The sequence below is a fragment of the Monodon monoceros genome, unplaced genomic scaffold, assembly GCF_005190385.1.
Source record: "Monodon monoceros isolate NGI ecotype Baffin Bay Population unplaced genomic scaffold, NGI_Narwhal_1 Super_Scaffold_13, whole genome shotgun sequence".
Lineage (NCBI taxonomy): Eukaryota > Metazoa > Chordata > Mammalia > Artiodactyla > Monodontidae > Monodon > Monodon monoceros.
The window spans coordinates 14338839-14366433 of record NW_021703769.1 but is presented as its reverse complement, the minus strand read 5'-3'; the positions used below and the strand labels follow the sequence as shown (position 1 = coordinate 14366433).

Here is a 27595-nt window from a genome sequence, read left to right as displayed (position 1 = left end):
AAATCCCAGAGAGGTGACTCGCCCGGAGCTCCGCCCCCGTCAGCGAGGCTGGTCGCGATTTGTCCCCTAAGACCCGCCCCTTTCCTGGGAGGGTCCATGGGCTGGGACAGTGGAAGTGGAAGAGGCCAGGTCCTGGCGCTTTCTCCTCCCGCCGCCTGGTTCTCACCTCGCCATGGTTCGTCTGCCTCTGCAGTGTCTCCTCTGGGGCAGCTTTCTGACCGCCGTAAGTTGAGTTTCTGTTCCGACCGGAGGCGGGAATTTGAGATTAGAGAGTAGGGAATGGGAAAAGAAACAATACTTCGGGGAGGGGACCTTCCAAGCTGATTTTGGGGGGACAGGAGCGTGGGTGGAAGCTGGGTAGGGTACCCTGGGTCCGGGCTGAATGAGGTGGGCTGCCTCTCTCTCCTCGCAGGTTGAGGTCCCAGGTAGCCCACAGAGGGCGCATAGTGGGGTCGCTACAGGAAAAGTGCTTAGCCAGCGCAGATGGGGTTGGGATTTTGGGAACCTGAAGGCTTGATCTGGTCAAAAGACTGGAGTCTGGGTCTGCCTCAGAGGCTGGCCACAAAGAGATGGTGAGGGGTTTCAGAAGCGGGAAGGGAGGCCAGCCAAGTGAAGGGGCGGGTCTGGCTAGTTTCCTTTCTTTTTCCCATTGTGGACAGACGCCAGCCTCTGTGAGTGGTTCATCTCCTTGCCAGCTGGGGCTGCCTTCTTCCAGGGCATCTTGTGGGAACAAGGGATGAGTGTAGAGGCCCAGGTGCTTCTTTGAGAAGGCAAGGAGCTTTGAACACTCCCACCACCGGCCGCAAATCCTGGGTGATCCAAGTTAGGAGGAATACCCAAGGCTGTGTCTCTGCCTCCTGAATTTAAGACGACATAGAGGACTCTCCGGGGAGCTGAACAGTTCATGGGACCACGAAAGGGCTAGGAGACCAGCAGGGGTTTCTCTAGGCACGAGAGGGGCTCAGATATGCCCAACCAAGCACATCTCCGGGATTTTCAGAGTTCCACACTTGACTCGCTTTTAGTTTAAGTGTATTTTTGTAGTTCCTCATTCTGGAGGCTGGGAATCCCCCAAGTACCGGACACTCTCATCCCAACCCCCCTGGTCTCCCCCTAACTTTCAAGGGCTGTAGTTTCTGGCATGAAGGCAGGGCAGGAGTGACCCATGAAGTAGGGGGTTGGCAGCAAGGGAAGAGATTTCATGGGAAAGCTGCTTTGGTCCCAGAGCTTTCATTTTCACTCTAAGTAATGGCTCTTAGGGAGAAAGGAGGCAGGAAGAGGGCTCTTGGAGGACGAGTGGAGGAAAAGCCAGGGGAGGTAGGGTGAAGGGTGGTCGTGGTTTCTCAAGAACAATCTCCCAATTTTAGCTCCAGGTGGAGACTAGGCTGTGACAACAATAACTGGGGCTATTTGTTGAGAGCTTCCTGTGGGTCAGGAAGCTTTACACGCACTCTAGGTTTGATTTCTTTCAACCGCCGCATTATACAGGTGAGCAAACTGAGGCTCAGAGAGAGAAAATGTCTTGCCCCAATCCTCATAGCTAGGTGGCACCTGCATATAAATCTCCATCTGCCTGATTCCTGAGCCTGCCTCTCAGATGGTGGGAGTCTCCAAGCCTTGGTCCTAAGCTCCTTTGTGTCAGAAGGATCGAAGCTGTGAAGTGGGAACTGGGGATTGACAGATTTACAGAGGAGGAGCTGTATTTCTTGTGTGTTTGAAAATGGCGTAAAGGACTTTCATTGCTCTGGGAGTGTGGTGGGAAAGTCCATAGGCTTGCGGGGAGAACATTCATGGGATAGTGTGTTGCGATGTGATGGTGGGAGCAGTAGCCTTTGCTATTTCCTTCCCCATTTGGGGTCAGATACACTTTTGTAAGTAATTTGCCCACCCAGGCTGAATGAGAGCCACCAATTAGGCAGGATCCTGGAAGCCAGCCAGTTAGCCAGTTTGCTAGGCATCCAAGCAGATACTCATATATGTATGATAATTAAAGCTGCCATTCACTGAGCACCTACTATGTTCCAGATACTATGCCAGGCCATGTACATCTATTCTTTCTCATCTTCACAACCTAATCTGTGGGGCAGGTATTATCACTCCCATTTTAGAGATGTAGAAACTGAGGCTAAGAGAGGCAAAATAGCTAGTTACGTGTTACAAAGTCAAGATTGGAGCCTTAAGCTATTTGACCCTTAAAGCTGTGTCCTTTTCACAGGCTGTTCCCAAAGTGTGGGATGATTTAGGCAGCACAAGGACATAGAATTAACAACATAGGTTCACTTTACAGTTCTGTTTAAAATCCTTTTCATTTTTTCAAGAAGGAAGTCGCTGGAGCTAGAATATAGTTAATACCTCTCAAATGCCTGCTAATCCTCCTTTTTAAACAAAAATCAAGAGCAGGCCTGAGGTAGAGGGCTGTCAGCAAGCAAAGCGATCAGCTGGGGTTTAATAACATCGTTTTGTTTCTGTTGAGTTTATTTTTAGGGTTGCCTTTTATTTATGAGAAGTGATACTGGTTTTTCTCTCATGGCAATGATGTGAGGTTTACATTGAAAATAAATGTATTTAAATGAACAAGAAGTAATGAATAGCTTGGGTGGTACCTGGATGTAGTGAAAATAGTGCAGATGAGACTCAAGTTGTTGGAGAGAGGGAGTATTGAAACCTGAGCTCTCATTTGGATTCTATCACTGTGTGACCTTGGGCAAGTGACCCACCCTTTCTGGTCCTCAGTCTCACCATGTGTAAAGTAAAAGAGTTGGATTTTATTCTTCCGGCTTCTCCATCCTTGCATTTCATGAGAGAGGGGCTGGATGATCAGATGGTGAGGCTTGGAGAGGGGAAGAGGGTGGGGAGCAAAAGAATAGAAGGAAGAGGCCAGGTGCTAAATATAGCCCCAGTCCAGACTAGGACCAGCTGGAGTCAGCCAGCTTCAGGACTCCAGGGGAGATGCTGGAGTCCTCATGTGCTCTTGGGTTTTTGGGTAGAGGAAAGACTCAGGAGTCAAGCCAAAAGGAAGATCTGTTTAGTTCAGTGACTATTGTGAGTTTCCAGCGCAATTACTTTGTAAAATACCAGATTGATTCTCTGGGTGCCTTTGTCATCATACTAGTTGGCAGTTTAGTTAAAAACAAACACAAGTAATATGCAGGCGCTGTTTCTCTGCTTTGGACTTCCACTTCAGTTCTAACCTCTGTCCTGGCTGATTTGTACCTGTCTGCCAAGGCTATATCGGAGATTTCAAGATCCCTTCAAATTGCCCAATTGTGTTTTTAGGTCCACCCAGAACCACCCACTTCATGCAGAGAAAACCAATACCTAACAAACAGCCGGTGCTGTAATTTGTGCCCACCAGGTGAGATGCTAACCCTTTAGCCCCATAGTGGGACCCCTCTTGGTTTGCTGGCAGATACAGACCCCCTGTGTCTTATAAACTCGTGTCTTGACCCCTGGCATTTTCCATCCCTGCCCCAGGATGTTCTGGGGTCCCTCTCTGCCTACCCAGAACTTAGGGTTCCTATCTCTTCTATGTCCCTTACCAGACTATGAAAGTTGGAAGAGTCTGAGACTGTCATCTTTGAATCTCCGTCCCTAAAGCCCAGCCTCATCAGCTTGCAGTTCAGTGTCTGACTCACTGAGTTAGCCGGAGCTACCTCATTTCCTGATGTTTTCCAGGACAGAAACTGGTGAACGACTGCACAGAGGTCACCGAAACAGAATGCCTTCCCTGCAGTAAAGGCGAATTCCTAGCCACCCGCAACAGAGAGAAATACTGTCACCAGCACAGATACTGCAACCCCAGTGCGTGGGCTGCTGGGGAAGGGGCACTTGGGAGCTGGGCTGATATTCCAGCTCATTGCTGACAGCACAGCCGTTCTGTGTGTTTGTTTGTTTTTTATAGCGAGGGTCTGTTCTGATTGGTTAGAGTCTGGGTTGTCTTGGTTGTTACTTAATTTGATTGCCATCCCTACTTGGAAGAGGGTCTAAGAGAAAAAGAACAGGAAGTATGAGGATCGGGGCCCCCCAAGCATGGCCAGTAAGGGGTTCCCATCCTTCTTGCCCATCCCTGCCCAGACCTAGGGCTCCAGATCCAGACGGAGGGCACCTCAATAACAGACACCGTTTGCATATGTGACGAAGGCCATCACTGTACCAGTCACACCTGCGAAAGTTGCGCCCTGCACAGCTTGTGTCTCCCTGGCTTCGGGGTCGAGCAGATGGGTAAGTGGTCTGTCTGGGAATCAGCTCTAGAGGCAGGAGAGAGGAGGTGAAGGCCAAAGGAGCGGGGCTGGGCAGTGGGCACTCATCCCTGGTGGGGAGGGACCAACCTACGCTGATATCTCCACCAGAGCAGGTGGGAAATAGAAACTTTGCCTCCTGCCTCCTGCCATGGGGATCTGCCTTGAGAGGGCAGTGGGAGAAATCTTCCTGGGGCCTGCCTGCAGCAGGACAAGGTATATGCTGGGGGGAGAAGGGCTTAAGGCAGGATGCTCTTCCAGGCCTGCCTGCCTGCCAGTTCCCTTGAGAGCCAGACAGGTGGTCCGCCGTGATGATTAACTCCTCCTCTACCCTCTCAGCTACAGGGGTTTCTGATACCATCTGTGAACCCTGCTCGGTCGGCTTCTTCTCCAGTGTGTCATCTGCTTTTGAAAAGTGTCACCCTTGGACAAGGTATAAGGACTCATCCCTTGTGTTTCCTGCCCCAAGAGGGGCATGGGACCTGCTTCCATTCTCTCCGGCTACCTGCCCTTCAGCCCCTGCTCCCCATGTCCACACACACTCGTACACCTGTAGAACTTCTAGAGTGACCTCGTGGCCAACTAGACAGACACTTTTCAGGATTTCTTGCCTTCTCTCTCTTGGTGGTAATAGATACCGCTGATCTCTGATCTTTGGTGAAGCCCTCCCTTCTTGGGGGCACCGTGACGCCTCTCTTCCATTCCTTGTACCCCTCCTCTGCTCCTCCTTAACTGGTTTTCTAGGCCTTTATTCTAGGCTCTACTCTCCCATCACCTTGCCCGCCTCCCCTGGACCATCTATCTCATCCACACACTTGGCTTCGGCTACCATTGCCCTTGGACGTTTCCCAATCAACATCTCCTGTTGAAATTTGTCTCCTGGGTCCCAGACTGTCATATCTAACTGCCGAGGGTATACCTCTGTGCAGACAACCCACAGGCACCTGCCTGCTCCCCATACACGCTGTGAAAGGCACAAGCATGCCTCTGGGCACCCGTTCCAAAGTTCCCCTTACCCCCATCCCCAAATCAGTCACCAGGTCCTGTCCATCTGACCTTCCAGATGTTTTGGGACTCCTCCTCCTTTTCATTTATCCCCACCGTCACCACGTTAGCTTGGGCTTCATCACTGTGGTCTAGAGGATGCTTTAGCCTCCTCACCAGCTTCCCTGCCTCTACTCTCTCCCCTTCAGCTAGTTCTCCATCCCTTTGGCGAAGGAAACTTTCCACCATTCATTTTGGATCACGGCACTCCCTGTTTAAAATGCTTCATGGCTCTCTGTGCCTTTAGGATAAAACCCTGACTCCTGTGCATGGCCTTTGACCTTCTAGCTCCACTTCCTGACCTCTTCCCACATCGTGCTGCTTGCAGTCCTGTCAACACACTGTTCGTTCTCTTGCATCAACCTCTTCTGCCTGGAATACCTTAAACACACGCCTGATTAACCTTTTACATTTAATTTGAAAAAACGAGTAAGACAGGCGTGAGGACAGAAGGCACAAAAGGGCCTCTAGTGATACGCTTCCCTTTCACCCTCAACCATCCAGCAGCCACTGGACCATGTGTGTCCTTCTAGAGAGTCTATGCACAAACAAATACATGCACACACATGCAGACATATTTTTCACACAAATAGTAGCATCCCATATATACTTTGTTATTTGTTTACTGTCTGCCTTTCTCCAATAGATGGTAAACTCCTTAACTATAGAGACTTGACTTTTTTTATTCCACAGATGCATCCCTTATGCCTAGAACAGTGCCTGATGCATAGTAGGTGCTCAATAAATCTTTACTGATAAATGTTCGATGAGAAAGGGAGGCTCCTTTATGTCATAGAACCAGAGCACTGGGTTCCAAACTCACTCAGCTTAGAAGGGGTGGAAGTGTGACCCTCATCTGAGCCTCGGTGCCCTCATTCAGAAAATAGGAATGACCTGACCTTCATTTTACAAGGTTTGAGGAAAAGACATGTAACATGCTTCGAAAACTCTTAAGCACTCTTCTTGTGTATGTGCTTTCTTTGAAGCTTCTTTCTCTTTTTCCAGCTTTAGATGTTTTTTCCTTTGCAATGTCCTTCTCTGTCCATCCCTTTCCATTCCTCCTGGGACCACTTTGGCCCAGTCTTCATCATCTCATGTTTGGAGTCTGTCAATGGCCTCCTGGCTGGCCATTTTTCTGTCATTTCTCCTCCTGGGAGCTCTCTGGCCAACTAAGTCCTCTCACAACTTAAGTCATCTGGTTGGATGATGACATGACCCACTAGCTGAATCCAGCTGAAACCTTCATGGCTGATTATCAGTGATCTGGTTCTAAAGACCCAATTTTCCACAGTTTCCTTATACCATCTGGCTCGTCACCCACCTAATCCCCCATATCATGTTGTCCTGCTTAAAGAGAATATACCGATGCTCTAAATTTTACATCCCTCAAGGGCCCACTCAGCTCTGACTTCCCCAGGGAAGTCTTTCTGGATGACCCTCAAACCAGAGATTCTCAGCTGAGCAGTTTTCTCCCTCAGGGGACATTTGACAATATCTGGAGACATTTTGGTTGTCACAGCTGGGGAGGAGAAGGCTACTGGCGTCTAGTGGGTAGAGGCCAGGGAAGCTGCTAAACATCCTACAATGTACAGGACAGGTCCCACCACAGAAGAAGGATTATGTGGCCCCCAAATGTCAGTAGTGCCGAGCTTGAGAAGCGCCCATCATCCCTCCGTTCCAGCCGTTGTGGATTCTGTCTCCTCTTCTCTGAACAATCCCCTGTTCACGTGAGCCTGTATCACAAAGCTTGGCCCTCATCAGAGACTCTCCTTACTCCTTCAAGATATACCATCATCTTTCCTCTGCACTCACGAGTTCCGTAAGAACAGAGTCTGTGTCATCCTCATAATAACCAGCCCAGGAGGGTGCACATAATATGTGCTCAGTGAACCTGGACTTGTTGGTTGTTGGCTGTCTCCCTCTGGGGTTGGAAATCACATGGTTGGGGAAACTTAATGCCTCTTTCTTTGTGTGTGTGTGTGTGTGTGTGTGTGTGTACACGTGTCTGTACACAGCTGCGAGAGCAAAGGCCTGGTGGAACAACATTCAGGGACTAACAAGACAGATGTTGTCTGTGGTGAGTCTTGGAGAACGGGCCCCGGCAGCAGGCTAGGAAGGTGGGGAGCTGAGGGGAAGACTGGGGCACCTGGAAGCACCAGTGGGGAAAGAGGGAGGGGAGGTAAAGCAAGAGGAGGAGCAGTCTGGAATTGTGGCAACCAGCTCTGCCACTTATCTGTGGAGCCTGGGCAAGTTACTCCCCCCCCCGCCGAGCCTCAGTTTCTTCATCTGTGAAATGGGATACTACCACCTCCCTTAATAGGGTGGTGTAAGTACCTGGCATGGGTTCTGGCACTTTGGAGGTGCTCCCTCAGTGCTATTCTGCTACCCTGCACGTTGAGGACCAGCATGGTGTGACTCTGTTTCCTCTCAGGGCTGTAGTTTTTTTTTTTTTGGCTGCACCATGCGGCTTGCAGGATCTTAATTCCCCGACCAGGGATCAAACCCAGGCCACAGCAGTGAAAGCCCAGAATCCTAACCTCTAGGCCACCAGGGAACTCCCTCAGGGCCTCAGTTTTGATTTTAGGATGAGGAGGTTGGCATACAGCACAGGTCACAGACTCACATAATTACAGGGATTAGGCAGGATCATGTTAATGAGTGAAAAGATCAGGGGTAAGAAAAATACACTCTTTTCTTTTCCTTAAAATTCACTTTCCTCTTGGCAGGGCTGGGACTAGAGTGAGGTGAGAGAGGCACTTGCCTTGGGCACAGTATTTAAGGGCGTGCCAGAAAAATGCCGTAATCAAGATAACCATTTGATGCAATATTAAAAAAATCAAAATTCATGCAAAAAATCCATAACGAACAGAATAGCAACATTTTAAATAAAGACAGGATCCAACCCTGTATTTGTACAACCTGTCTCACTTGCCTCACCCTAATCCCATCCCTGGTTCCAATAAAACTTTATTTAAAAAAACAGGCAGCTGGCCTGTGGGCCAGACTTTGCTGATATGATTTTTTAAAACATGACATTAAAATATGACTTATCTTGATTACTGAGTTTTTTTAAGAAAATGTTTATTTATTTATTTGGCTGCACTGGATCCTGTGTTACGGCATACAGGATCTTTAGTTGCGGCATCCGGGACCTTTAGTTACGGCATGCGGGGTCTTTCAGTTGCAGCATGTAGGTTGGCGTGCAGGCTCTTAGTTGTGGCATGTGGGATCTTAGTTCCCTGACCAGGGATGGAACCCAGGCCCCCTGCATTGGGAGTGCAGAGTCTTAACCGCTGGACTACCAGGGAAGTCCCAATTATTGAGTTTTTTTGGTGTCCCCTTAAATTTTGTCCTGAGGCAGTGCTTCACTTGCCTTACCCTAGTCCTTACCCTGTCTCTTGGTCGTTTTTTCATTTTCCCATTTAGAATAGAGACAGGCACAAGAAATACTTTCCTTTCTCCTCCATTCTTCTATAACAAAGGCAATGTTACAGACATAAATGATGCTGGGCCTTGGTATTGGGCAAAGAGTAGGGAGGGGTGAGAGTGTAGTGAGCCGGTAGAGACAACTATCACCACTCAGTTCTGGCCAATGGGTGCCATGTGTGCTGCTGGCCCACTAGGGCTGGATCTTCCCAATTTGTGAGAGAAATCAGATATCCAGATTTTAAATATACAATCTCCCATTTAAAAATGTCAGCAAATATTAAAAAAAAGAAAAAAAAATGTGCCAGTCACACTAAAGACATCTGCTGGCCACATTTTACCAGGAGCCACCTGTTTGAAACTTCTGATATGGATGAGTTTAGACATTGAAGTCCAGCAAGGTGCAGCAGCTTTGGGAAGGGCGGTGGGGAGCCATCGCTGAAGTCTTGATCTCTCCAGGTTTCCAGAATCGGATGCGAGCCCTGGTGGTGATCCCCATCACGATGGTGATCCTGTTCACTGTCCTGTTGGTATCTGCCTGTATCAGTGAGTCCCCAGGTGGGGAGGTGATGGGGGAAGAGGCAGCAGAAGGTACAATTGACGGGTCACCTGTTTCCTGATCTGGCCTCAGTGACTCCCCATCCTATATGTTTTTCTCTCTCTCTAGGAAAGATGGCCAAGAAGCAGGAGACTAAGGTAGGTCACCCTGGGGAACCGGCTGAGTTTTGTCAGACTGGAAAGAAAGACTGATTCATTGTTGCCTATATGGCAGAAAAATTGATTCAAGGTCTGTTCCCTCGCCCCCTCCCCTGTGCTCCAGGGCTCTTCCCCTTCTCTCCCTCAGCACCAGCCTTTTTCATCTCCTGAGCTCACCTTCCCACAGAGCTGCCCTAGCACCACTGGCAAAGTCTGACATTTGCTCTTCTTTCCTGGCATTGGATATGTGGGGGAACCGCATCTTTGGGGCCTTGGTGTGGGATCCATGGGTGGGTGATGGAGGGACATTTCCTTAACCCCACTGGCTCCTACTGCGGAAGCTTCTTGACACCCTCGGTGTGGCCAGCAGGGGGCAGGACGCACCCGTGGAATGAGCACTGACCCTCCGTTTGGGAAAGGGGAAGGGGTGAAGAGTGGAATCGCTTCCAAGGAAGGGCTGAGATGCTAGGGGTAACCCCAAGCCTTGTCTCCCCAGGCCCTGCACCCTAAGGCTGAAAGGCAGGATCCTGTGGAGACGATTGATCCAGAGGATTTTCTTGGCCCCCACTCCACCCCTCCAGTGCAGGAGACCTTACACTGGTGTCAGCCGGTCGCCCAGGAGGATGGCAAAGAAAGCCGCATCTCCGTGCAGGAGCGAGAGTGAGGCTGTGTGTGCCCAGGAGCGTGGTGGCACCGGCCTGTGGGCACGTGGCTGGAGAGCCTGGGGCTGCTGCTGGTGAGGGCGACAGCCCCCCTCTGCCTGCACCCCTGCAGTCCAGAAACAGTTCACGTCGGGGAAACTTTCACCCCAGCCGTGGAGCCCATTCAGTCTCCCAACTTGATTTCAAAGATGGTAACAAAACTTTGGGGAGGCCGTACAAGGGTATCCACCAAACCTTCCAACCCAGCGGTTTGGTGCTGACAGGTGTAACGCGGTGGCTTCTGTGAGCCCAGGAGGCATATGCATAGATACACATCGCAGCACTGTTTGTGACAGTGAGCAACTGGAAACTGCTTAACTGTCCATCAACAGGGGACTGGCTAAATAAAACTGTAATATATTTATGCAACAGGATCTTGAAAACACTGTCATGGGGGAAGAAACAAAAGCAGGTTGTAGAATGGTGGGCATGGAAACATTTTTTTTTAAAGCAAGTAACCCAAAACAATATATCTTCTACAGATATGTGTATAAACATAGTATATGTTATATATGTCGGTATGGCAGGGGGGTTCTGGAAGGACACACAGAACATGCACAGCTCAAAGAATTGTAATGTCTTGGTTGGGGAAGAAGGGTCCGGGGGAGGGTTGGTTAAAGAAAGATTTGACTCTCCCATAATGCTTCATTTTTTTCCCCCAAAAGGAGAGTGAATTCACAGACTGCTTATGTAATTAAAAAGTCATCAAACATGTAAAAAGAATAAAGGGGGCGGGCACGCTGGGTGACATGGGCTGCTTCACATGCTGTCAGGCTCACAGAATGAGGGCACTTTCTGAGGATAAATAAGGACGTCCCCCAGGCTGCTGCCCTTCTAAGGTGGTTTCCACATGCACTCACGTTTGGCATCATGTTTGCAAAGGGCTTTCCCCATTTGATTCACATTCACAACAGTAGCCTTCGGGGCAGGCAGGGCCAGCATCCCTCCTTTCCTCCCTCCCTCTTTAACAGAGGTGGAAATGGAGGCCCAGAGAGGTGAAGTAATTTATCTATGGTCACACAGCCGTTCAGAGTGGTGCCCCTCAGAGCTCCCCACTCCTAGTCCTATGCTGCTTCTCCCAGCCCCACCTGCTCTCTGGAGCCTGCATCTGTAGCCCCTTCCCAGGGAGCTCCTGGGCCTTCTACCTCCTTTTGACCTCCCAACTGCTACAGGAGCTGCTGCTTCTCGGTCAGATGGTGTCCCCTTCCTCCTAAGCAGTATCTTAGGATAAAAATAAACCGTCCTGTTCTCTTTTCCTGCTGTGCCAACTGAGGGGGAGCCTAGCCAGGAGGAGCAGCAGATGGAGAGGGAACAGAGGGGAGGGCAGGGGAGGGGAGAGGGGAAGGTTGTAGGGCAAGAAGGGTAAGGAAGAGGATTGCAAAGCCCCAGCACAGAGGTTCCTGGTGAGGGTGAGGCCAGCCTGGTTTACCCCAGGGATCTCACCCCAGCCCCGCCTTCGTGAGAAGCTGCTTTGGATTTCCCAACATGTCCTGCCGCCTGGAGGGTGAGCGTGGAGAGGGCTTGCCCCAGTGGAGGTGGTGAGGGCAGCTGAGAGCCAAGGGAGGGGCACCTGGCTTGGCAGGCTTCCCAGAAGAGAACCATTTGGATGCACCAGGGGGAGACGTCTGCTTTAGAAAGCAGTGCAAAGTGGTGGTGGTGTGGAGTGGGGGGAGGGGAGCTCTGGGACCTCACCTTTATCCCCTACCTAGAGTCTAAAATGCTAGTGTTACGTACTGTACATGACAGTATGGTGGAAAGAGACAAAAGACCCATCTCTGCCACCTATTATCTGTGTGGCTTTGGGTAGGTCACTTTCACCTTTTAGCGTCTCAGTTTGCTCATCTGGCGAATGGAGACAATACAACGGACAGACGCTATGGGTGCTTCCTTTGTTCTCTCCTAGGCCCTTCGTTCTCAAGCTTAAGCATGTGTCAGAACCACCTATAAGACTTGTTAAAAGACAGATTGCTGGGCCCCACCTCCAGGGTTTCTGATTCAGTAGGTCTGGGATGGAGTCCAAGACTGTGCATTTCTACAAGTTTCCCAGGTGATGATGCTGGTCCAGGGATCACACCTTGAGAACGACCACCCTTGGCATTCATATTTCTTGATAAGCAGTCGCTTTCCGATTGCGAGCACTTGGGGTTGCTTACCTCGGGGCTTTCCTTGGTTTTATGTTATTTATTTGGTTGCGTTGGGTCTTACTTGCGGCAGGCGGGCTCCTTAGTTGCGGCTTGCTGGCTCCTTAGTCGTGACGTGCGAACTCCCAGTTGCGGCATGCACGTGGGATCCAGTTCCTGGACCAGGGATCGAACCCGGCCCCCCTGCATTGGGAGCGCGGAGTCCTAACCACTGTGCCACGAGGGAAGTCCCTCCTTGGTTTTAAAAAAATGCTTGGTGCAGGTGTAGGGCAGGTAAGATATACCTGGGAGAGCTAATGCCCCCAAAACTCTCAACCAAATAGGAGTGAAAGTTGGAGGATACATGACCCGGCTTCCTTGCCCTTGGGAGGGACAAATCTGAGGTGTGTTCTATACTGTCTCCTAGGTTCCCTAGAGGGCTCGAGCCACAGATGACCTCCATGGCTGTCTTCCCTTCCCTGTGTCATTCACCACCCCACTGGTGCTTCCTGGGTTCAACTCCCCAGTAAACTACCTGCATTCTTTCCTTGTTGCAGAGTCTTCTTTTGGAGAAGTCCCCCCCTAAGAGTCAGCAGAGGTCAAGCATGAGAAGGTATAATTTTGTATATCTTGGCATCCCCAGCAAAGAGAAGGGGTTGTTATTCCTGGCACCTGTAGCAAGTTCTGGGTTCTAAATGGAGCTCAGCCAGGAACCTTCTGTGTGACCTTGGGAAAGCTGCTCTCTGGTTCTGAGCTTTTTTTCCCCCCGATGTGATGAAGGGTTGGGATTCTACAAGTTCTAAGGATCTTGCCAATTCTAAAAATAAGGCGATCAGCCCACTGTAGTGTCTGCTCTGGCCTGTGGATGAATGGGTGGGTGTGAGGCTCACAATAGCCAGAAGGTGGCGCCAAAGTAATGCCCGAAGACTCTGGCGTCTGGCTTTTGCCAGCTCTCATTTCCTCCCTCCACCGTCCATCCGCCTGAGCCTCCTGTGATCTCTACTAACTTCATCCGTTCCCCAGGTCTCCCTCTCCACTGCTTCCTTCTTCTTAACAAGCATCAGCTACATTCCTCCTGTGGCCTCTCGCCGAGCTAGGGTTGTGCATGACAGCGCTAAGAATGCACATGGACAGAGGGCTCACTATGCGCTAGGCACAGTCCTAAGAACTTCACATGCACTAAGTCCGTAGGACAACCCTGCATAAGGCACAGTCTCGTCTAACGCCCATTTTACAGATGGGGCTCAGAAGCTAAATGACTTGCTAAGGTCGGAAGAATCGGAGCTGGGATTTGGACCTAACTAGGTTGATCCAAAAACCTTTGCTTCTTACCCACTCAGCGAGTAAAAAAAACAGGCGCATGTTATCAGGCTGTTAAAAGACAGTGTGACTGCCCAGGCGGAGCGAAAGCCCACGGCAGGAGCAGCTCACCTCTAGGACAGCAGTTGTAAACTCAGCGGAGCGCACAGGAGCTGGAAAGTGAGGGAGGCCGGGTCAGGAGGAGTCAGGATGGCACAGACTCTGGCAAAGCGGCGAGGCTCTGCCCGTTTTGGTGGGGCAGCATCTATGAATTGCTTCTAATGGTTGCCCTCCAGGGATGAGAGTTATGTATTGCTGGGGATCCAGATTTCTATGTGAAATCTCCCAATGTTTAAATGCCACCAATCCCAAAAATAAAAGAAAAAAAAAAAGAAAAAGAAAAGAAAAAACAACAACTCTGTGAGAACCCAAGAAAGCATGTCAAAGAGGGTTGGAATTAAAAGAGACTGGGAATTTCATTGCGTCTGACACTTTTGTTTTCTATATGGGGAAACTGAGGCCCTGGGAGGGCCCAGAGCCAAGTTAGGCAACATGTCCTAGGCAGGTTGTCTCTTTTCTCTGCACCCCATCTGGGAGGCTGCAGAGAGGTCCTTAGGCTCCACCCTGTGACCCTGGTTAACTGGCTCTATTCAGCATTCTTTTTTTTTTTTGCGGGGCATGTGGGATCTTAGTTCCCCAACCAGGGATTGAACCCACACCCCCTGCAGTGGAAGCACGGAATCTTAACCACTGGATCACCAGGGAAGTCCCCGGTTAACTGGGTCTAAAGCATTGAAACTCTAGGACCGGGGGGGGCCGGGGCTGAGCTGGGTGTAGATGTCCTCTTAATCCTATGACCCCCCCATCTCAGCCCCCCCAGGCATGCACTCACATACTCTCCTCTTAAGCCTTTAGGGCCCTGTGGTCGATTCCTTGGGCAGCAGAAGTTATTAAAGACTCTGCCCGAAGGATTCCTCTCCCCCCGTGATTCTGGCACAGAAAATTACAAACCCACCGGCAGAGGTGGGGAGATACAGTTTTAATTTGAAAAAAAAGGAAAAAACACCCATGCTGTGGTCCTGGAGTCTGGGGGATGGAGACGCTCATGGCGGGGGCATGTCCTCTGGGACGCGCAACGTTGCTGCTGCGGCTTCGTGTTGCTCAGTAAAATCAGTGAGCAGCTTTCGCCCAGACAGACGGGGCGGGGTGGGCGGGGTGCCCTGCTTCTCTACTCCAGTCCCCCCTCCCAGTCCCTGGGAGCTCTCTGCCTCTGTCCCGCTGACTGGCACGTCCCGCTGGGCTTTGGCGCCGAGCTAGTTCCCTGCCACCTCCTCGTTCCAAGACCCCCTCCCACCCTCTGCAGTCTCTGCCCCTCCCCCACCGACCACCTCCTTTCCCTTCTCCCAGCCCTCGCGTCTCACCCTGGTTCTCTTTTGAACACGTACTATTATTTGGGCTAATCACAAAAGTCACACCTGTGCGTTGCACTCCCTGTGCCCCCAATCCAAGCAACACAGGAAAATCAGTCCCCCTGTAAGTCCTCCCCACACCCCAACCGAGAGCTACAGGTCCCTCCAGACTTGTTTTCTGTGCCAAAAATATTTTTTCAACTTGGGCTGTTATTACGTACCCTGTTTTGTAAGCAGCTTCTTTGCTTAGCTGTGTGTGGCAGACACCTCTCCATGCCAATAAATGTAGATCGACAACGTGCTTTTTAATTGCTGCATAGAATTCCATTGTCCAGCTGGAGCCTTGATTCAAGTGAGGGCTCCATATTGCTGGACATCTAGGTGGCTTTTCTCTTTTCCTCTTCAGCCCCTGCCTGCTTCTATGGCGTCTCCCCCACCCCTCCGCTTCCTCTTTCACTCTCCCTTCCTCTGCGGAGGGGTTGGGGGTCACTGGTGTTTAACACCCACTCCCCACCCCACCCCCGCCCCGTGTCAGACATGTGCCATCTCATTAGTGAGCCTGTCCCCTCAAGTGAGGCAGACAGGAGCCACAGTGGCAGTGAGAGGCCTAATTGAATGTAACTAATTATTCACTCCTTTAAATGGGCCTGGGAGGGACAGAATTACTCACTCTGAACTGGGGAGACAGGGAACTGGCCGGCTGGCAAACAAATCCTGGGGCCTGTGGAGCCAGCTCTCCTTGGAATACTAATTAGGCAGGAGTGCCGGGATCAAATCAGGAACCCAGCTGCCTCTCCCGTCCCCCTCCCATCCGGGAAGCCGGGGATCCGGAGGTGAAACAAATACCGCGAGTGAATCTAATTGCAGGCCCGATCCATCCTGGACCCTGGAAGGGTTACTATGGGGGCTGGGGGCTGGGGGACATGAAATGCTGAGCCTTCAGCCCTCGAGGAAGACAGGGGGCTAGAGTTTCATGGGGGGAGAGGCAGGAGGGCCCAGCAGCGCCTGGAGGGACGTGCCGGGGTGAGGGTGGACAGCAAGAAACCTCAGTCCCACCTGGAGCTGTGGGGACCCAGCTGGCTCCCAGGAGCGTCCCCTTTGCTCCCAGGCTACCAGGGCCAGACCATGTGCTAAAGACCGATGGCCACAGTCCTCACGGCAGCCCTCCTGGGTGGCAGGCTCCTTATCTAAGCTGAGGAACACTGAGGCTGGGAGAGGGGAAGTGAGTGATTCATCCCAGATCAGAGCCAGCTGGGGCCAAGCTGGGGCTCAGCCCTCTTTAGATACCAAGCTTGAGTTCCTAACACTGAGAATGACCCAAACCTCATTCCTGACAAATTAAAATGTCTGTGGGGTGGGGGTGGGATGGTAATAGTTCAGGCGTCGGTATTTTTTTAAGAGCTTCTCAGTGATTCAAAGATTCTACCAGGACTGAAAACCACTGGTTAGACCTTAGTTCCCTGTGAGTGTCTACTCTGGGTGGTAGAGGGAGGTGAAGGAAGAAGACCTGAATGTGGCCCCAGGCGGCTCGATTCTGGGCAGCTCCTGCAGGTCAGAGGTGAGGCTATGGGGAGATGCAGAAAGGAGAGTGAAGGTGTGTGTGTGTGTGTGTGTGTGTGTGTGTGTGTGTAGTCATCATGATTCTTCCATTAATGTGCCAGGCACTTCTCACACATGATCTCATTTGATCCTCACAACAACCCTTTGAGGGGGTATAGTTATCCTTACAGCTGAACAAGGTGAGGCTCAGAAAGGTTGAGTAAGTGGCCCAAGGAAACACAGCACAGCAGGTATCCCGAATCCCGTGCTCCTTTCTTATGCGGCTTTGATTCTGCTATTGCATTTGGGATCTCTTCTCTAGCAGGTGTTAGTGTGCTACTATTCTCTCTCTGTGTGTATGCTTGTTAGATGTGTGTGTATGAGCGCGCTTTTCCCTCCCAAAAGGGGATAGCTGTTCACAAGCCTCCCGTTCCTGCCCAGCACAAAGCCTCCTGCTGACCAGTGAGAGGAAGGAGGAGAGGGCACAGCCCCTGCTTCTTGTCCCCTTTCCCCCCAGCCAGCTCCAGTGCCCCATCAGGAGACAGCCTCCCCTCACGGCTGGGGGCTGGTGAGGGGCAGGGGAAGGTGGGTCATCCTGCCAGCCAAGTGACAATCAGCCTTGTTTGGAACTAATGTGGAGAGAAAACCCTCAATAGTTCTAGGGCAGGGAAATTCCCCCTTCTGGGCTTCCCTGGTGGCGCAGTGGTTGAGAATCTGCCTGCTAATGCAGGGAACACGGGTTTGAGCCCTGGTCTGGGAAGATCCCACGTGCTGCAGGAGCAACTGTGCCCGTGAGCCACAACTACTGAGCCTGCGCGTCTGGAGCCTGTGCTCCGCAACAAGAGAGGCTGCGATAGTGAGAGGCCCGCGCACCGCGATGAAGAGTGGCCCCCGCTTGCCACAACTAGAGAAAGCCCTCGCAGAGAAACGAAGACCCAACACAGCCAGAAAAATAAATAAATAAACAACTGTGGGGTTTAAAAAATAATTTAAAATTAATCAATACAATCATAAATAGCATGTAGGTCAAATAATAAAGCATAATTAAAATTAGAAAAATATTTTAAAAAATTCCCCCTTCCCCATGAATGTGCCGCCCCCTCTCCTGCCCCCAGCGAGGGTGGCAAGGAGAGATGGATGATAGCCAGGCACACTCACTCCTCTCCATCCACCCTCGCTAAGTGCAGGGGACTTCGTGGGGGCTTCATAGCGGGGCAGTACATTTATGAGCCCAACCCAGATTCCCCAGTCCCCTCACTGGCCGATCCATCTTTCTGGAGTCAGGGATGAAATGAAATTATCGTGAAATAAATCTACAGATGGTGAAGGCTCTGGCAGGGTGGAGGCAGCAAGGGTGCGAGGGGCAGAGGAAGCTGAGGCTCAGGTGGGAGGGCCGTGGCCACCCTTGCTTGGCTGAGACCTAGAGAGGGGATCTTGCTGACTTTCCTTCCCGTTGAAGTCTTTGGCTGGGGTGGGGCAGCTCTGTTCCATCTCTGCTTCCAAATCTCTTTTGAAGCCCCTTGCCCAGCAAGACTCATACCCACGAGACTGGATGCAGGACCCTACCGCTATGAGGCCCTGAGTCACCGGTACTTCCAGACTCCCAGAGTCAGAGAGATAGGCAGGGCAACCTGAACAGGGCAGCTGGACTGGGGGAGGGGTTGGGTCCAGGGCAAGGGGTGGAGGCAACAGAATCAGGGCCAGGATCATGGTCCTGGGCGATGCTCCACCTGTGGTCCACCTGTAATCGTCTGCAGGGACCAATGAGAAGGGTCCTCGGAAGACCAGGTCCTTGGAGGCCCCCTGCTGTGTCAGGTGTTAACTCTTTAATTTCTGGGAATGAGGAGAGAGTCAGGGAAGGGATCAGTGTTGAGGGGGGCTGCTTGACGAGCTTGGGACAGCACCTAGTTACCAGTATGTTTGGCAGTACAGTTGACCCTTGAACGATGTGGGGCTTGGGAGAGGCCACCCTCTATGCAGTGGGAAATCCACGTGTAACTACAGTTGGCCCTCCATACTTGCAATTCCGCATCCAAAGATTCAACCAAGCTCGGATCGTGTAGTAGCATAGTATGCATTGATTGAAAAAAATCTGCGTATTAGTGGACCTGTGCAGTTCAAACCCGTGTTGTTCAAGGGTCAAGTGTGGTTCAGTATGTTCGCATCCCCTATAGCAGGATGGTGTGCTCCAGCTGAACGCCAGTCTTGGAGCAGGGCAGGGGTTTGAGGCAGCAGCTCCCCAAAGCCCCATGCTCCCTCTCTCTCCCCCCTGGCTGGCAGTGTCTGGGTCCCCTCCCCAAAGACCCTGCATGACCGCTGGCCTTTAGGCAACTGAGCCAGGGGATGAGCCCAGGACTGAAGGGCACGCAGGAGCCTTCCTGCCTCCCCCAACCCGTACCTCACCCAGCTCTCAGGGGATCCCTCCCTGCACCCTGAGCATTGAGCTGGAAGTGGACGCAGCCAGCTGGCTGGGATGCGATCATCCGGCCTCCTGAGCAAGGCCAGCTCTTGCCATGGGAAACGGTGAGAGTCAAGGCTCTGCAGCGGTCACTGGGCAGGATGGGCCTCCCCTGCTCTCCCTGATCTTGTCCTGGGACTCCCCTCCCCCTCCTCTTCCCAGGAAGGGGCACAGTGACTCTGGGGGATGGTAAAGTGCAGACAGCCTGACCATCGTTTCGGGCTGGGTGGGGGGCCTGATGTGTGAGTGCAGCCCCGAGGCAGCAGGGCGGAGGTGGAGCCGGCTCTGCAAATGAGATTCGTACTGTTATGTATGCCCGCTCAGGCTGAGGGCCCTGGGCATTAACTAACCTATCCAAGGAGTTAAGAAGTGGGGAGGGGCCTGCAAGCAGAGGGGTAGCAGGAGCTGAAACACAGGCTGCAGTGGACGGAGCACGTGCTGGAGTGTGTGTGTGTGTGTGTGTGTGTGTGTGTGTGTGTGTGTGTGTGTGTCCCTGGGGCGTTTGTGCCTTTTTGTCTCCCAAAGTGTGTATGTGTTTTCCTGGTTTATGTGGATGTCCGTTTTTTTTTTTTAACATCTTTATTGGAGTACAATTGCTTTACAATGGTGTGTTAGTTTCTGCTTTATAACAAAGTGAATCAGTTATACATATACATATGTCCCCATATCTCTTCCCTCTTGCGTCTCCCTCCCTCCCACCCTCCCTATCCCACCCCTCCAGGCGGTCACAAAGCACCGAGCAGATCTCCCTGTGCTCTGCGGCTGCTTCCCACTAGCTGTCTGTTTTACACTTGGTAGTGTAGATATGTCCATGCCACTCTCTCACTTTGTCCTGGATGTCCTTTTAAAATGCGTGCATGAGTGCTTTGCTTCCCGCTCATGTGTTGATATTCTCTTTTGTGTGTGTGTGTACACAAGCACACACTCCCAGTGGTTTTATCTGTACATGCCCCAGTCATACCCCAGCCCCCTCAGCAGCCTGCAGGTCTAGACACAGCCTAAGAGACAGAGCCGGGGGGCAGCGCACTCAGAGGGCGGTCTGGGGAGAGCTGGGCCCTGGAGGTGGCCCTGGCCTGGCAGGGAACAAAGGGGCAATCAGTTGAGAGGCCATGAGAGTGCTGGCTGATTGAGGAAGAGGAATTAGTGAGGAGCCGCCCAGGGCCCTGCAGGGGGGCAGGCGTGGGGGGCCTGGCACCCTGATTAGGGAGCAGGCTTCACCTGAGCCTCAGGCAGCCTGGGGTGGGTGGTGGGTTGGGGGGAACCCAGGGCTGAGCCAGGGACAAACCACAGCAGGGCCTAAGCTGAGGACCTGGACTGATGACCGGGGTCCCCGGGGATGGCGAGACAGACTATAAAGAACAGATGTCACCATGACCCTAGCAGCTCCCACCTACCCAGAGCTCTCGGTGGGCCTGGCGATAGACCAGGCATCTGTCAATCAATCCTCACAACATGGAGGCAGGTTCAATCATCAACCAGGCTCCTGAATGAGGAAACTGGTGCTCAGAGCCGTGAGGGAATGCACAGCTACTAATCCAGGTTGGCTTGATCTCAGAGCCCTCCTGTTACCTTTATGCCACCATCCATGACAGTCCCCAGCCCTCTGCTGTATCACCAGTGGGGAGAAGTTATAGCGAGACAGATTGTAGGGATGGAAAAAGAGGGATTTCTGAACCAACCTGACCAGCAAAGCAGACTGACCTGGGAGGTGGTGAAACTCCCATCACTGGAGGCATGCAAGGAGCGGCTCACTGACGAAGGGCTTCCTTGAGAGATAGGAGGTTGGGTTCCATTTTCTCCATCATTGTAATAAGGACTTGAGTCAGAGCCCCTGGGTTGGAATCTTCACTGTGTGACCCTGGGCACCTTGCTAGCCCTCTCTGTGCTTCAGTTTTCTCATCTGTGAAATGGAGGGGTTAAATTCTAACACTGCGTGTTAGGCGTATGGCAGAGTGGGAAAGGATGGGGGTGTGGGGGTGGGGATCAGAGAGAGCTGCGGGAAAGGAGGGCCTTAAGATGAACAGAAAGTAAGGTGGAAATGCAGGGGCTGGTTCTGAGGCTTTTGAGGGGTTAGGCTCAGGTGACGTCACCTGAAGATCCCTAGGCTTCTCTCTTCAGACCAGACCTCACATCTCCTTTCCGGGCCGTTACTCCTCCCTCCCTCCCTGCTTTTCCTGCCCAGTTTCTCCTCTATTCCATTCTCCATCCCCATTCATTTGACCATGTCACCCCCTCATCCACAGCCTGCGATGACTCCCCTTTGCCCACGGATGTGACTCTCCAAGTGCGCCAGGAGAACCCAGGGAGTTGGGGGATAATCTTAGGTGGTGCATGATCTGGGGTTCCTTTGAGGCTTTCCAGTTCTCTTTCAATACCATCTCTTTTGGTGGTGGTTTGTCTCTCACACCTTCCACCAAAGGGAGGTCAGGCTCAGACTCAGAGCCATCAGCGAGCAATTGCCTCTGTTCGAACTCAATATCACGGATGTGTTTTCGAACTAGGTTTCTCCAACCATTTCCTTCCTCTCAAAACGCCTCTCCTCTTTGCCCCTCAACTGCACGCTTTCTTCTTTGTATCCACTTCACTGGCTGCTTCTCCCCAGTGTCCTGGATTGTCCTCTGGGGCTGGGCCTCTAAAGCTCATGTACCATCAGGCCGCTTCTCGTCTGGGGCTCTATCCAATCCCGTGGACTTCAACACCACCAGTGAGTCCCAAATACTTCTCTTCAGACTCAGAGAAATGTCCAGCTGCCTTCTTGACAACACCACTCAGGTGTCCATCTCTACCTAAAGGTCCAAAATGGAGCTCTAGTTACCCCACACCTCTGCCTCCCCTCTTGCCCACCCTGTTGCAGGAGATGCTTAAACCTCTAGGGGTTATCCTTGGTTCCTCTCTCTTTCTCACCTGCTGCACCCAATCCATCAGCTATACCTGTCAACTTTACCTGCAAAACATATTCTGAAACAGCCACTTCTCTCCATGGCTTCTTGCCCTGGCCCAAGCCACCCTCATCCCTCACCTGCGCGTTACAGTCGTCTCCTCACTGGTCCTGTTGCTTCCACCTTGCAGCCCACCTCACGGCAGCCGGAAAGGCTTTTAAAAACATTAATCAGATGTTGTCACTCCACTGCTTAAGAGTCTCAAAGGGAGTTCCCTCACGCTTAAAAAATCCAAGCCCTTTGCTCTGGTTTACAAGGACCCATGTAACTGGAATCCTTTTCTGTTTGTTTCTCCCTCTTCATCCCCACGTGACTCTCCCCCCTGCCCACTCTGTTCTGGTCACACGGAGCTCAGTTCCACCTTATTCTCTCTGTCCGGGATCCTCTCAACCTTGATCTTTGCAGGCTCAGTGTCTTCTCTTCCTTTAGCTGTCCACTTGAGGGTCACCTCCTCAGAGAGGACTTCCCTGACCATCCAATAGCCAGGTTACCCCCAGACGGGACCGCATCTGCCTCTTCAAGCACAGCAGGACATGACGTTTTTATCTGTTTCCTTTGTTTGGTTTTTGCTTTTCCCCATATACTTGTAGACCAAGAACTTTAGTTAGTAAAATGTTCAGTAGGAACTTTAGTGGGAACCTGTCTGGTTCATTGCTGTATCCCCAAAGCCAAAGAATGGTGCCTGCGTCGTTGGAGATGATTATTAGGTATTTGTTTCTTGAATTAATGAATTATATATGTTTTTACAATCACCTTTGATTTATGACAGCTGTCACTGGTTTTTCTACTTTAGATAGTGATATAAACTTTCCTTTTAAGAATAAAGCCAAAAAAGGTCTTATAAGAGACTTGTATCTAGAATATTTAAAGAACTCTTACAACTCAACAATAAAAAGACAACACAATTACAAATGGGCAAGGGATTTGAATAGACATTTCTCCAAAGATGACATACAAATGGCCCATAAGCACATGAAAAGATGCTCAACACCATTAGTCATTAGGGAAATGCAAACTAAAACCACAATGAGATGCCATTTCAAACCCGTTAGAATTTGGCTGCTAGAATGGCTAAAATGAAAAAGACAGACAATCTTTGCAAGTGTTAGCACAGATGTGGAGAAACTGGAATGTTCATATATTGCTGGTGGGATTGTAAAATGGTGCAGTCACTTTGGAAATAGTTGGGGTTATCATATAGCCCAGTAATCCCATTCCTATGTATATACCCAAGAGAATCGAAAACATACGTCCACACAAGAACTAGTATGCGAGTGTTGACAGTGACATTATTCAAAAGAGCCAAAAAATAGACACAGCTCAGATGTCCAACTGATGAATGTGGTATATCCATACAATGGAATATTATTTAGCAATAAAAAGGAATGAAGTACTGCTACATGCTACAACATGGATGGACCTTATCACCAGTTTGCTAATTGAAAAAAGCCAGTCACAAAAGGTCACATCACGTATTGCATGATTCCATTCATCTGAAATGTCCAGAATAGGCCAATCCATAGAAACAGAAAATAGATTAGTGGTTGCCAGGAGTTCTGGGGGGAGGGGAAATGGGAAATGACTGATAATAGGTGATGGAAATGTTCAGAAATTAGATAGTGGTGATGGTTGTACGACTGTGAACGTGCTAAAAACCACTGAATTGTATACTTTAAAATGGCGGATTTTATGTTATGTGAATTATATCTTGATAAAGTCATTATCAAAAAATACAGTAAAAAGAAGTGATCATTGAAAGAAAAAAGCCAACAGTTGTACAGAAACACATGGACCTCTGGCAAAAATCATGGAAGAGGAAAGTGAGTAATTAGACGTTGGCTTATAGACTTACAAGGATAAAGTCTAGACATCGTAGTTTAACATTCAAGGCTTAACGCCAGCTTCGTGCACAGCTCTTCTCCTTAATCTGGCCACATTGGGAGGAGCGAGAAAGACACAGTCTGGGCCCTGAGCTGGCTCCCAGGCAGGATGAGGGAGATGGATGAATACCTGGCAACAACCAAGCTAGAAGAAGAATCTGGGATTCGGGGAGCACTGGGGCTGCAGAAATACAGTGGAAGAAACTAATGCAGCCTGAGAGATCCAGAGGGGACAGAGGGGATGTTTCAGCTGTGCAACTTAGCCAGGCAAAGAATAGGGATAAGAGTGTGGCAGGCAGAGGGAACAGACTAGGTGAAATCCTCAGGACAGAGCACAGCAGGTTGGAGAAGTCATCAGAAGGTGGACATGGCTGGAATGTAGCCTGAGAGGCGGGGAGAGGCAAGAAATGGTCTTAGAGGGAAAGTGATCAGGTGACTGGTGCTCAGGGCCCTTGGTGGCCATGTCAAGGACTCTGGATTTCTAATTCCAGAGCTCAGTTAGATTCCAAAGAACATTATGCTTATTTTTTCTTCAAATCACTGGGCACCCCTGGCATTATACATCCATCTGATCATTGCCTGCCCCCCTGCTAGAAAGGACACGAACTTTGTACTGTTGACTGCTGTGTACTCAACGGCCAGAACAGCTCATGCAGACGCTCCGTAAATACTTATCAAATGTATGGATTTACGTGCCTGTCTCCTCTGCTTAATAGTTACTTAAAGTCAGGGAATGGTTGGATTCGTCATTGTGTCCTCGGGACCCAGCACAGAGCTTGGCACACACATGCTGCTTAATAAATATCTAGAGAATAAGTGAATGAATGAATGTCTTCTCCAATGGGCTGCAAATTCCTGAAGGGCAGGGACTGCCCGTTTTATGTCCCCAGTGCTCGGCACATTGCCTGGCAGAGAGCAGACACTCAGTAAAGATTTGTTGCACTAATCAAGAGTCTCCTCTGGATGCGGTCCCTGGCAGGCCTGCGGTGGGAGGTCAAACTTGCACACCTTCCATCATACTAGCTTCCAGGCAGGCAGGCAGGGGAGATCCCCAGCTGTCAGAGCGTGTCAGGACCTGGGGCCACAGGTCTTGCAGACAGGATCAGCCTGGATGTGCCGGGTAGCTGGGAGGCTGGGAGCATCAAGGAGCATTTCCTGAGGGTCAGAGGCCCTGCCTCCCTCTGGCGACTGGCAGGCAGCTCCACTAGTGAGGTGTGACTGCAGCTGGGGGTGGTAGTGGTGGTGATGGTGGGATGGGACAGATGGTGGGAGACAAGGAAACCCCCATGTTCTCTTCCGTCTGTTACATTTAATTGACTTCCCGCAGAAAAAAAAGAATAAACCAGTTGCAAGGATGAAATTGCTAATTAAAAGACCCTCTGGGGCTTCCCTGGTGGCACAGTTGTTGAGAGTCCGCCTGCCGATGCAGGGGACGCGGGTTCGTGTCCCGGTCCGGGAGTATCCCGCATGCCCGCGTGAGCCATGGCTGCTGAGCCTGCGTGTCCGGAGCCTGTGCTCCACAATGGGAGAGGCCACAGCGGTGAGAGGCCCGTGTACCGCAAAAAAAAAAAAAAAAAGACCCTCTGATTAGATAGACAAACATTTACCAATTATGCCTAACCCTGTCTGTCCCTCTTGTGTCTGCAAACTCCCCCGTCAGTACCATGGCTGCACGACACCCAGCTGGTGGCTCTTCTACCAATCGCTCTCCTGGGGCTCAGACTGGCTACGGGTGAAACAGGGTAGGAGAGAGGCAAGTACTGGCAAATAGTCATTCAGCAAACACTCACAATGCCTATTGCATGTTCAGGCTCAGTGCTGGGCCCCAGGGAGCTGGATCAGGATTTCCACGCACAGTTCTTCAGGTTATGTGCTGCACAAAGGTTCATCCCCGGGAGAGTGGGGCTCCATTTGTCAAACTGAGACCCCTAGTGGCAGAAGAAGATTTTTCTTTCTTTTTTTTTTTTTTTGCACAGTGGGCCATTAGCTTGACAAGCTATGTTCAGGGGATCATGCTTGCTTTTTTCTAATCCATACAGAATGAGCTAGTGACAACTCTATAGAGAAGAATATAATTCAGTTCCTGATCCAAGGACTCTTGGGATAGCCGGGGAGAAAAATATACATATGATGAGTCATTTAAAATTTACTGAGAAAAAACCCATTTATTAAGCACCTAATGTTCGCCAAGCACTGTGTTAAGTGCTGGGGGAGAGATGCACATTTCCTGCCCTCCAGGAGTCCAGTCTATTTGGAATAGATAGATACACAAACCTGGGTCTGCCCTTCCTGTTTTCTTTTCCTTCCTTCTTTCCAAATAATCCTTAAGAATACCTGGGAGATGAGTCATAGCTCTGGACTCACACAGCCTGCATTCAAATCTTGGCTCTCCCTTGTCCTGGCTGTGTGACTTTGGGCAAGTTGCCTCACCTCTCTGTGCCTCAGGTTTCCTCTCTGTAAGTTGGAGATAATAATGGTAGCAGCATCTTGGGGTTATTATAGTGATTAAATGAGTTAATGCATGTAACGCATGCCTGACACACAGTGAGTGCAATAAAGGTTAGCTATGGTTATTATTTTTTGAGTCCTATTGTGTGTCCCTTGGGAACACAGAGCTGTACCAGTCCAGTTTCCTCTCCCCTTAGAACTCACAGTGTGGCACGCACACAGAGAAACCCATTAACATACACAAGCTCACATACACTTGGGCTGTGCTGAAAGGAAGTTGTGATGGCAGGGTATGGTTTTAAAATGAATGAGTCTTAGCTTAGAAGTCAGGTGAGTTGAGGTTGCCTTACACCCAGGCTGGGGAAAATGGAATGATTGCCTGGTAAGGTCATGAGCTCTCCATCACTGGAGGAATGCCAATGTGTGAGGTTGCCACAGAGAAGATCCCAGCTGTGGGAGAAAGGCAGGTCAATTCCATCAGGCAGACACTGGTTTTGGGGTGTGACAGCCCCCTCCTGCGACAGTGGGATAAGTGTTCCAGGACCAGGGAATTCCCTGGCGGTCCTGGACTCGGCTCTTTCACTGCTGGGGCCTGAGTTCGATCCCTGGTTGGGGAACTAAGATCCTGCAAGCTGTGTGGCGTGGCTAAATTAAAAAAAAAAAAAAAGAAAGAAAGAAAGAAAAGAAATACTAAAGTTTTTCAGGACCAGCTGGGCAAGCCTGGAAGCCTGACACTGGGCAAGGCCCTGGGAGCCCATTCCACTAACAAAGGGATGGCCAAGCTTCCTTCCATGAATGTCCGTCCATTTCCTGGGGCAAGGCCCTGAAAGGTGGGGGGAACCACAGACAGAGGCAGAAAAGTGGCAACATTCAGCTCCTTAGGAGGCCTAAGTTGGGGTGGAAGAGAGTTGGGGTGGCTCAGTCCTGAAGAGGTGACTTGGGAACCCACTCTGCTGTGTGACCACCGTCTACTTACTCCCCGTCTCAGTTTCCCCACCTATAAAATGGGAAGAGAATGGACCAGATAATTGTCAGCATCCAGCCCTTGTTTCCCTTCTCCCATTCCCAAATTACAGACAACACATATCAAGTGCTCGCCAGCCATGCGCTGGGCTAAGCCTATTGCATGCAGCATCTCATTTAAATTTCACAACAACCTAGGAGGCAGGCACTATTATCGTTATGCCCACTTCACAGATGAAGAAACTGAGAGGTAAAGGAAGTTGTCCAAGTTCTCCCAGCATGGAAATGACAGAGTCAGGTCTCAAATTCAGGTCTGGCTGACATTGGGACCTGGGACATCAGTAACCTTGTCCTCCTGCCTGCCAGTTCTGCTAGGCTCCCCAGCATGGCCACCACCCTGTGCCACATCCTAGGAACACTCCTCCCCTCCCCGTC

General features: G+C 50.7%; 1 protein-coding gene across 1 annotated transcript; it reads left to right on the top strand.

The window, feature by feature from the left end:
* The first annotated feature begins 89 nt into the window (after positions 1 to 89).
* On the top strand, positions 90 to 10474 carry CD40 (CD40 molecule). The gene is made up of 9 exons (XM_029220787.1): positions 90 to 223; positions 3277 to 3355; positions 3676 to 3801; positions 4075 to 4221; positions 4578 to 4671; positions 7298 to 7359; positions 9168 to 9254; positions 9376 to 9404; positions 9901 to 10474. The coding sequence occupies exons 1-9, from the start codon at positions 173 to 175 to the stop codon at positions 10066 to 10068; spliced, it is 843 nt and encodes a 280-aa protein (XP_029076620.1). The 5' UTR covers positions 90 to 172; the 3' UTR covers positions 10069 to 10474.
* The last annotated feature ends 17121 nt before the right edge of the window (positions 10475 to 27595 follow it).